The sequence below is a fragment of the Mchenga conophoros genome, linkage group LG17 (genome assembly GCF_057382185.1).
Source record: "Mchenga conophoros isolate Kocher_MC1m ecotype Shallow Benthic linkage group LG17, M_conophoros_male_GT1.1, whole genome shotgun sequence".
NCBI classification, from domain to species: Eukaryota; Metazoa; Chordata; class Actinopteri; order Cichliformes; family Cichlidae; genus Mchenga; species Mchenga conophoros.
The window spans coordinates 1400733-1412530 of record NC_140542.1 but is presented as its reverse complement, the minus strand read 5'-3'; the positions used below and the strand labels follow the sequence as shown (position 1 = coordinate 1412530).

General features: G+C 40.9%; 1 protein-coding gene across 1 annotated transcript in view; it reads right to left on the bottom strand.

Moving 5' to 3' along the window:
* Positions 1–10817: 10817 nt before the first annotated feature.
* The window catches only part of LOC146554825 (cytidine monophosphate-N-acetylneuraminic acid hydroxylase-like), a 34983-nt gene continuing 34002 nt past the window's right edge, over positions 10818–11798 (bottom strand). Inside the window, exon 15 of the mRNA XM_085251664.1 lies at positions 10818–11360. Coding sequence (XP_085107790.1) covers positions 11222–11360 — 139 coding nt within the window. The 3' untranslated portion in view covers positions 10818–11221. The remainder of the gene's footprint in view (positions 11361–11798) is intronic.

Here is an 11798-nt window from a genome sequence, read left to right as displayed (position 1 = left end):
GAGGGCTAGTCACGGCTTTTAAAAACAAATTCCGTGTGCGACAGCTTCCCCCAGCCATATTTTCTAGCTTTGAGGTGCAGTTACTTGAGTTGAACTGCTCCTCCCCGATCCTCTGTGCGGTGGTATATCGCCCACCAAAAGTCAATAAGGATTTTATTCATGAGTTCGCTGACTTTTTAGGAAACCTCTTGGTTAATTATGACTGTACTCTCATTACTGGTGATTTCAATATTCATGTCTGTTGTGAGTTGGACCCACTGGTCAAGGACTTTCTTGCTCTTATAGACTCTTTTAACCTTACTCAGTGGGTCAGTAAACCAACCCATATTAAAGGCCACACGCTTGATTTGGTACTATCCCACGGTTTGGACATTTGCATTACGGACATTTATAATCCTGGGATATCGGACCATTTCCCGGTTTTGTTTAATGTCAATGTGTGCAATATGGAGCTGAAACGTGAGGGTCCTGTGCAAAATATACGCATGATTAACTCAGAGACTATTGCTCAGTTTTCTATGGCTCTGACCAACACTGCCGTCTGCGAAATTAACTGGGATACAGCTACACCGGTTAATGATCTCGCTAACTCCTTCATCGCCACCTGTACTTCTATTTTAGACACTGTAGCTCCTTTAAAGACCAAACGCCTTAAACCATTCCGTCAACCGTGGATGAATGACTATACTCGTACCCTCCGACGTGAATGCCGCCAAGCGGAGAGGAGATGGAAGAAAGACAAACTCCAGATCTCCTTTGACATTCTCCACAATTGTCTGAAGAAATATCAGAAGGCTGTTAAAACTGCAAAAGCCTCCTTCCTTTCGGAGATCATTGCGACTAATAGTCATAAGCCGCAGGTCCTTTTTGGCATTTTTAATTCGTTAATAAATCCACTCTCCACTCAGACCGAGACCTCCCAAGCTTTATGTGAAAAATTCCTAAACTATTTTTCAGATAAAACTATAGCACTAAGATCCACATATCTACCCATTGAGGACACATCTTTAACATCCGAACCCTCGTCGGTACTAGAACAGTTTGAATTTGTTTCCTTTCCGACCCTTAAGGAAATAATAGCTCAAACGAAAAATTCCAATTCCCGTCATGATGTGCTCCCTTCTCGCATTATCAAAAACGCCCTGAATATTGTAGGACCCTGGATTTTACTTATAATGAATTCATCACTACTATCAGGCTGCGTCCCTGCCGTGTTCAAACATGCAGTTATCCAACCTGTAATCAAGAAAAGTAATCTTGATCCTAATGTCCTCTCAAACTATAGGCCGGTATCGAAACTCCCTTTTATGGCTAAAGTCTTAGAGAAAATTGTTCTCAAGCAATTGCAATCTTTCTTAGAGGCAAATGGAATCAATGAAAAATTCCAATCTGGTTTTAAACCTCACCACAGTACCGAGACAACTTTACTGAGAGTTTTTAACGATCTCCTCGTAACTGTTGACACAGGCGCCCTGTGGTTTTAGTTCTTTTAGACTTGTCCTCTGCTTTTGATACGGTCGACCATGATATTCTCCTTTCAAGACTTGAACATGTAGTTGGCCTTAAAGGCAAAGTACTCTCATGGTTTAAATCATACCTATCTGAGCGGTTTTTCTCTGTCTCTATGGGAAATCACTCCTCTTCCCCCGCACCCCTTCGTTGCGGTGTTCCCCAGGGGTCTGTGTTAAGTCCCACGTTGTTCTCTCTCTATCTGTTACCCCTGGGAAAAATCTTTAGAAATCACAATATCTCTTTTCACTGCTATGCGGATGATATCCAAATCTATTTCCCTTTGGATTTGGATCTTCAATCCCCGCTATTGCCGTTGCTTAATTGCCTGTGTGACGTCAGAGACTGGCTACTGCATAATTCGCTCACCCTCAATGAAAACAAAACAGAAATTATCGTCTTTGGTAGCCACATGCCATTGAAACAGCTTCCGGAGACTTTAGGTTCCTATGCCAGCCACTTATCGCCCACTGTCAGAAATCTCGGAGTAATGCTGGACAGTTCCCTCAAATTAGATAAGCAAGTGGCTGCAGTGGTAAAAACCAGCTTCTACCAACTACGCCAAATTTCGAAGGCAATGCCTTACCTACGACATAAAGACCTTGAAAGGCTCATTCATGCTTTTATAACCTCTAGACTGGACTACTGTAATTCTCTTTACTTAGGCCTCCAACTCTCTCTTATTCAACGCCTACAATTAGTCCAGAATGCCGCAGCACGCCTTTTAAGCGGCGCTAGAAGACAGGATCATATTACTCCCATTCTAGCTGACCTCCACTGGCTTCCTGTCAAATACCGTATTGTTTTTAAAATTCTTTTATATACTTTTAAAATCTTAAATAACTTGGCACCCAGTTATTTGATTGACCTTCTTAATCTATATATCCCTACAAGGGCACTCAGATCCTCTAATCAGGGGCTTCTAATGCAACCAATGTCTCGATTAAAGACGAAGGGGGATCGGGCCTTTGCTTTCGCTGCACCAAAACTCTGGAACAGCCTACCGGTTGATGTCCGTGTGTCGGAAACTATCCAATCTTTTAAATCTCGGTTAAAAACCCATCTGTTTAAGCTCGCTTTTCAAACTACTTAGCTTAATTTTCCCTGATTCATGTCTGTTCTTATATTATTATTTTATAATTTTATTCTTTGTTAACTGTTTCTCCTGTTGTAAATTGCAAGTATGGTTCGTTTGTGAAGCACTTTGTTGTACTTGTGACTTTTAAATGTGCTATAGAAATAAAATTGAAATAACATTGACTTCTCCTCAGCAGCTGCCCCAAAAATTGCTCTAGATGAACGATTCACCATTGGTGCCAGCTGTGCGTTGCCATGTAAATAGTTTGCATTTCATGTGTAACCGCCAGAGATGGGCAGTAACGCGTTACTGTAATCTGATTACTTTTTTCAAGTAACGAGTAAAGTAAGGGATTACTATTGCAAAATCGGTAATTAGATTACCGTTACTTTCCCGTAGGAACGCTGCGTTACTGCGTTACTAAAACCGTGATTTTTTTGCAAGAATGTCTCATGACAGTGACGTAAGCGAGTGCGCCGTTAGTGACAACAGCTGTGTGCAGATCAACAGTGGATCATATATCGAGTGCGGAGAGAGTATGAGCGTGCAGCGTTTAAAGCGTGGAAGTACTGACCTTACTTTGAGTTTGATTCCATAAAAAGTGACAAAAACATTAGTGTCCGCTGTGCGTGGGAAGAAAACTTCTTTTTACAGCGAAAAAAAACCCCTAAACTTCCAAACAAGCACCGAGTAGCTACGACGTAATGGGAAACTCACAGAGAAACTCGCGGATTCTTCCACTGACCGCGGCACACCTGCACCAGGGTAAACCTCCGCCTGCCCCACTCCTGCTTTACAGGTGAAAATAGAGCAACAGGACCGCTGAGTCTTTGACTTTATTTATTTTCTGCTGTGTTTTACTTGCATCTATTTGAAAGAGTGAGTGTAAACACAAAAAATATTTTATTTTATGTGCTGGAATGTGCAGAAAATAGGTTTAAATGGTAAACTAATTTCTTCCAGTCAGAGAATGTTGCAGATAATTAAATTTTTACTTGATGCATAAAGTTAAAAGATTAAAACTAATAAAACAAGTTTTAAAAAGAGACTTTTCCATTTGATTACATTTTGTATGATGGATTATGCAGAAAAAGTAGAATTGGACTGAAAGATCTATCACTTTATCACCTATTCAGGGTGTAAATCGTGTTTTTCAAAAGTAACTAAGTAATTAATTACTTTTGAAAATAAGTAATCAGTAAAGTAACGGGATTACTTTTTGGGGGGAGTAATCAGTAATTAGTTACTGATTACTTTTTTCAAGTAACTTGACCAACACTGGTTATTATTGGGCGATAACATGTCAAAATGCTCCCTGACAGCTGATATTTTTTGGGGGTGGCTTCCTAATGTGCTCGTGGTGATCCTCAGAACCTCAGATCCAGTTCAAAATTTGAATTCCCGCGTTTTTTCAACAGCTTGAGTAACATAACAAGGCAGTTATGTCATTTATCTGTGGCCATGTGATATTCTTAAACCGATAAGGGTCTCGACACAGGATTCGTTTGGGCACGCCCCCTTTCCTGGGCACAGGCCTTTGGGCATCACTACTGCATCTCTCATCTCCCAGTCCTGCATCTGGGTCCTACGCTGCTTGGCACACAGCTGGACTTGATGTAAATTTGTTTTTCACAATGGTTACAGTTAAAAAACTGGGCATTTTCTTTGAATTACCAAACCTTTTTTCTGTAATTTAACATATTTATTTTTTACAGTTTAAATCATGCTGACACATTTGTTTTCATTTACGACAGCAAATACTGTTGAATTTCACCAGACTCACATTCGGTAAAAATGGGCTGTATTTGGTAAATGACTCTGACATCCCCGCTGTAAGGTAATCATTTTACTTTAAGTCATCTTAGCTAAAGTAAATATGGATGTCCTCCAGTGCTGTCCCTCAGCCTCCTTGTAGAAACACCCATGGTATCGAGTTCACAAGACGCTCAGTAAACCTGACCTCTGACCTTCAGGTTGAGGTCACTCCGATTCCTCTGAGGTTTTTAGTAGATGCACCTATGGTGGAGATCCAAATCCCAGATCTAACCCAGATTGAAGGCCGGGTCCTCAGGTGGAAGCAGCCTCTGAATTTGGACACCCCTGCTGTTTCCGGGCTGGCCAATAATAACTGTCAGGGCTCTGTGTGCGGGCAGGCAGAGATGAGGATCCAAATGCAGGACTTGTGTAACCCACATAAAAATAAAAAGAACTGCGTCTATAACTAAATTGGAATCTTAAATTCCAACCGGAGCGTGTCCGTGAAGGCATCGTGCGTCATGACGCACGCCACGCCGCGAGGCTGCACATGCCTGTTGTGACCAATCACATTTGCGAGGCACCGATATATGCCTTCCGGGTTGTCGCCTCGAAACGACGCGGGGGAGAGGCGTTAGCGGATGGAAGCAACAGGTACGTGGGGTGAGCGCTTTTCGCTGTTTACTATCTTGACTTGTTTTGAATTAATTGTGGATTGCGTTCAACAGTATTTTGATACCGCCGTGGGTAGATGCGTGGGGCTCGTATGTGACATCGCACGTAGTGAATGGTGAGTGAGTCTGAATGTTTGTTTGTATTTGTAACCTGTATCAGTATGCCAGTGCTATTAGCTGATGGGATGGCTGAGGCTTACTGCATTACTACTGCTCTCACTTTATGTGGCTGTAGTTTTGTTATTTGAGATTGTCATTTATTTTAATTCATTACAATGGTTGGATATGTATTTGTTGTATTTTCTCATGGATTTTATGTGTACACTGGAACTAAAGCTAGCTTGGGAAGTTTAGATGAATTTTGCTAATAGTGGTCTTGTGATTATAGTGCAGGCTAGTGGTGCCCTGGAGAGACCACAGCGACACCACTACTTTGGATGGCGAGCTAGGCCCAACGAGCCAGAACCCCAGCTACAACTTCCTGCGGTCTGGTAGGAGGCTGCTGCGGCCTACACTCTCCCCTCTTGGTTTAGTCCCCTAAATCTCACTTCCGAGATTTCAGCTTTGGAATCTTAGTGCTGATCATCATACTTCAAATTTCAACCTGTCTAGACTGTCATACGCGTTGGACTTATATCACTCATGAAATAAACTTTATGGACATTGTTGCCAGAGGTTGGACGAGGTTCCTGCACTGCCGTGCAGCGGATATTTTACAAGCTTGAATTGTTTTATTTTTTCCTTGTCTGCAGATTTTGTAAATATTGGTGTTTGGTAATTGCACTTTATTTTCACTATAAATAACAATTGTAATCACAATATCTGTGGTTGTACGTTTATTGTACTTCACTCACCTCCTAGAGCCGAATCTGATATCTTCTGAATTAGCCCAACTACTCATAACCAACTTAAATTATTTTAGCTTATGTACTTGCTACACTTGGAAAACGGAATGCAACTCAAAAACCTCAGCTTTATTGCTGGCAAGGCAAGAAAACAAAACATGAAGTGATGTCTGAACACTGAGACCAAAAAACACACAGGCATAATCTGATGGTACGACGCGACACAGAGCATGGGAAAACACAGGGCTTATATACACAGGGCAGTAATGAGGGAATGGGCAACAGGAGGGAGACACAGCTGGGGGAGATCAGGGCTAACGAGACCGGGGGAACAAAGCTGCACACACTGACCTAAGACAAAGACTTTCACAATAAAACAGGAAACTCTAATAATAAACATCACCACAACAAGAGAATGAGAAAACAATCCAAAACACCAAGATAACTGAAACACAAAGTACCAGAGAAACATAAAGGATAATCCATGATGCAAAAGTACCAAAACATAATAAACTCAATTGCTGGGTCCAACGGACCCAGAACCGTGACAATAACGGTGACATTTAACGGATTTTATCCGATAAATAAACCCTGTAAAATTTATTTATCACCCCAAAACAGCCCTTTTGAACGTCTCCCTAATTCTGAGGTCTCAAGGTTGGCAAGTATGGCCACAACACCTCACTCTTGGAGCACTTTTTTGCCACATGTATCGCAAACCACGTCTCAGCTGTTTGTGGAGGTAAAATACGTCTGCACAATTACGCTCAGCCATTGTTGTGAGTGCGCGCCAAGGGGCTGCGAGACATTTATACAGCCGTATTTCGCACATGACTATGAAAGGCGGAAGAGGAAGTAGTTCCTTTGAATGTAGACAATCAGAATGATATAGTTTCTTTCCACTGTGTTCCTGTTAATGATAAACTACAAATTTACCCTAAATTACTAAAATATCGATATTTTAATGTGAGAATCGATTCTAGAACATAAATGATTGGTATCGGAGGAATCGATATTTCAGGATCGATCCACACATCACTAATAATTACACATTGATGTTGTAAATATAACAAAAACATTCTGTTTAATAGTTTACAAAAGTCCACTGTGATTGAAACAGAAAAATTGTGTTTTGGGGTTTACTATTCATTTCTGTAGGAATTTTACATGGTTTTTATGTCAATTTCACTGCCATTTTTTACAGTGTATCCAAAGCACAGTATGCATCTAAATACATCCATCTATAGTACAGTATGGTTCTTTGCTGGGGTGACAGTCCAAATTTATTGTTTTCATACTATCAATATGTGAGACAATCATTTCATAATCCTCGATTCAAGATTAATCAGTGATTCCTCAAAAAAATCAACAGTTTTACTGGTTTGTTCACATCAGGTTTTTTCCCCAGAGGTTCGAATGACAAATCCACAGTTGATGTAAACTTAATGAAAAGATTTGTTTCAGTTTTACAGCTTGACAGTTGTACTTAGCATTTTTAACAAACAAAGCCAAAATGAATAATTTAATCACGTTTGCATTCATGTTCATTTCACAATAATAATGATAAGGTCAAATATATGAGAGACTCATTTCATCCATCGAAGTAGATACAGTTTACACTAGTTTTTTTTGATTATTTTTTTACAGATTAAAACAAAATATTTGATTGGCGTTATTTTTGTTCCACTATTCTGAGCGCATGCAAAAAAAAATTATTGCAGGTGCAAGCAGGGCTCTAGAGTGCGACCAATTTGGTCTATGCGACCATATTTTTCAGTGGTGCGACTAAAATAAATATTTGGTAACAAAAAAAAAAAAAAAAAAAAAAAAATCTCTGCAACTCTGTGTGGTCAACAACAGACACACATTTTGCCCCTATCGTGGACTAAACCAATCAGAGATAGTCAGGGGCGGGACCTCTCTGATTGGCCGTGGTCCAGTTGAAAGTGCAGGTGGAAGTGGGAGGTGAGCAGCTTGAATAAAGCGATATTATTCATTAAATCCTGACTTTTAAATATTACTGTGTTTTGCCAGAAACGCCAGATTCTCAGATTAAAGCTCACAAAACCATTTCAACAACAACCAAACAGCAGATGAGAGCAGGTACACGGACTCCACACAAAGACGTAAACACAGACCGACGCATCAGAATCAGCTTTGTCTTTCTCGGCTTTCTCACCCGACGGCCCGCAGACGGACACGCTGTCGGAGCTCAGCGATCCTGATGCGTCCGGTCCGCGCTGTGTTTCCGTCTTTTTGCGCTGATTCTGAGCTGCAGGTTTTGTCTCTCCAACCAAAATCCACCGAGCCAGCAGCAAAAGAAGCAGCAAACTGCGCTTCACATTTGATCAATGTCGTCATGAATTCCCTCTGGGTTTCGCTGTTTTGCTTCCACCACGATAAAAATCACACTTCATGCACAGCTCTATCTCTCTCTGTACTTCAAGAACAGTTTCCCGTCTCAAATCTGTTTTCTGCATTATTCATTTGCTTATTACCCACCAGTCTACTGTTGTTCACAGCGCTGTCGGCTTTTTTTCATTTAAATGACCTCGGACAAGAAAGCATATTTTCTGCTGTTCAATACTGAAGAAATTTAAACGTTTTAAAATTGCAGAATATCATATGGTTATCTGCTACAAAAAGGCAGGACAGGAAAATCTCCTTCATGTTTTTCTGCTGTGATGTTCACAATTCTGATGAAGTCTCATGTGTATCAGTGCTGATAAATGATCAGAATTATAACATTTCTGACTGTCTGAGGCGAAATTGAATCGAATCAGGACTTTGAGAACCGGAATCGAATGGATTATAGAAATCAGTGATTATACTCAGCCTTAGTGAGCAGCCTAGGCCTGACAGAAGTGGATGTAGCTGTGGGTAATAAGAAAAGATGAAAAGAATGATTGATAACTTTTTTGTAAAGTTAAGGCCTGATCTGTCTGAAATTCATAGCCAGCTCTGGCACGGTGCCATCAATCTCTGAACGCTGAAAAAGCAGCAGTGTATCCAGAAACACATTATATGCAGCGATAAATGCCCAAGTGTCCCCTCTCCCCACGGCCTTTCAGCGGCAGGAAGCAGCAAACAGGTCGTCAGAGGAGCCGATGTGATGATTAAGTTTAACATTTTCTACAATATTGACAAAGCACTTTAAGCACAAGATTGTTACTTAATAATTTAGAAATGAATATTGTCTGTATGGACTGCAATTCACCCCAGAAAAGTGCACATGTAAAACTGCGATGTTAAGCGATGCGGTTGAAAAATGTGAGTGCGCCTAACTTTTGTACCGGTACGCCTAACTGGCAAAAAGTTAGTCTAGAGCCCTGGCAAAAATCAGATTTTTTTTGTATCCAAGTCTGTGATTGGCTGGTTTTGTGGCACAAATATAATGGTGTAGAGAAAGAGTTGAGCGCGCACGGGCAGAAATGTTGAGAGCACGAGCAACACATTGCAAGTGAGCGCAAATGCAAAAACTGAGCGAGAGGGGCTGCTGGTGTGTGTGTGTGTGTGTGTGTGTGGATAATAGCAAACACTGAAATACATTTTTGCATGCAGCAGTGAAGTTTGTTCACTCAAATTTGAAGCGAAGGACACTGTCTCAGCTGAACTATGGACACGCATACACATACTGATACTGATAAGCACTCACTGACGCATCACCCGCCCTACCCCGGATCCAACGCCACCTCCAACGCTTACCTCCCCTCTGATGTGGACATCGGGTCAGCTGGAGGCGCAGTCGAAGATTGCAGCGGTCCCAGATCAGATGTACACACTGGAACTCTTTCCCATGTTGCTGTCTGTGTTTATTGTGCTATGGTGTGTTGATATCTGTGCATTCCTGTATTATCCTTCTGTGTTACACATTACAATGTTTTTTTTTTCCTCGCTACCTGGCCTGACCTGTCTCCCCAATGTGATGTTTGTGTATTGTATGTACGGTCAGCAAGGTCTGTCATCTCGGTTGTGGGCAAAAGACCTGCAACTGACAAATAAAGACTCATCTCATCATCTCAAATTTAGCTTTTCTTCGCTCAAAATAAATTTCTCCTCAAAATGCAACACTTGCACCTGCAAACTTTTTTTTACGTGCGCTCAGAATAGTGGCACAAAAATAACGCCATAGCATAGTGGTCGGGAGATTTGGAGTCAACAGCATCCATGACACACAACGTAACGTGCGATAATGTGTCGTGCGCAAAAGCATCAGCTCTATTATATTTTCCTTTTTCCTTCGGGATTAATAAAGTATTCTGATTCTAAGAGCCGTGTTTACAGAGCGCTTTGTAGTGAGTGAGAGCCGCTCCTCACTTAATTTCCTTTTGCTGCTCAGCTCTCACACAGTGGCTCAGCTATGCTCCAATCCCTCCGTATTGTGGCCAATCACATGCGAGGATATAGGATAATATCATTATCAATATCATACGAAGCAGCATCTGGCTGCAGTTTAAAGACTTTTTTGTCTTGGTCTCGTCTCGACTTTGTCTTGGTCTTGGTCTCAGTATCCTCTGGTCTTGGTCTTGGTTTAGGCGGTGTTGACTACAAGTCTACTGGTCAGCCAGGGCCGGACTGGGACAAAAAATTGGCCCGGGCATTGAGACCGGCCCGCCAGGTATTATAGGAAAAACCATAAAGCCTTTGAATGAAAACTAACACTGCTGTGACAGTGATGTACACTGCCTTGTTGGTATATGTATGATCTGTATCACCTTCATGTTTCCCTCTCACCACATATCCAAACCATATCATGACCAGCAGCTTTACAGCTGTGGCTCCAGCAAACATCAGCTGATACTAGAAATTAATATTAAATAAATTCCAACAACAGCTGATCAAGCTTAATAAATTTCTCCTCAAAATGCAACACTTGCACTTGCAAATTTTTTTACGTGCGCTCAGAATAGTGGCACAAAAATAACGCCATAGCTTAGTAGCCATCCTTGTTTCTTGTATTCATGCAACTGATGTGCTTCCTATTTTTCAGAAGTTATTGAATCAGCATGTTCTGTGGTTCAGGTGAGTACGCACATTAATAGCAAAATAGATGTCATTTTTATTACCATCAATTACATAGCATTGTTAAGGTAAAAACATAGATTTATACTTCACAGAAATTGATTGTAAACAGTTTTCCTGATCTGAAAGATGATTAAATGTGCAAAATCAGTGTTTTGTCTATTAAAGACTGATGACCCTGAGCTGAGTTCCTTACCTGACAGCCACCTGATTGATTACTTTGCTATCTCATTAATGTAAAGCGGTGACCTAGGCCCAATTGGAACTGCATAGTTAATATGCATTACATCAAATCAGTAACTGGATCTTTACAAATCCAGAATCAAACCAGAATCAATTCACGACAGGGCACAGTTATTTCCCATCGTTGTATCACTGAGAGGTATGGTCGACTCATCGATGGTGAAGACCTGTTTTCGGAACTGTTCCCAGTCTGGCCTGCAAAGTGGCAGCTCTGCTTGGAAGTGCTTCCAGAACCTAGAGGCCAAGACGAGGTGATTAAAGTTCATACAGTCACAGTAGCACAGTGTCCCTGTGGATGCAGCCTAAGTTACTGTTCTTTAGCTGTAACTGACACGGACCCTAAATACATCACATGCAGGTAATTATGAAGTCAGTCAAAAAAGAGCAGCATCAAGGATTTCCCATTTACAACATTACATGGTTGTGATAGCTAAGCTAAGAGTTATTAGGCTTGAAAATGGCAATGAATATTCTTAACAAAATAAACATGCTGTAACAACATGTGTGTCTGAGTGCTCCTCCTACATAAAGTAAAATACATCAAAATTATATTTTGCTAAATAGTATTGTGTATTTTGATCTGTGTGTATAATCAGATGTGTATGTATGTGTGTAAATAAATCTGTGTGTATAGATATTTATCAATTCTTCATGTTTAGCTCAAAAACACTG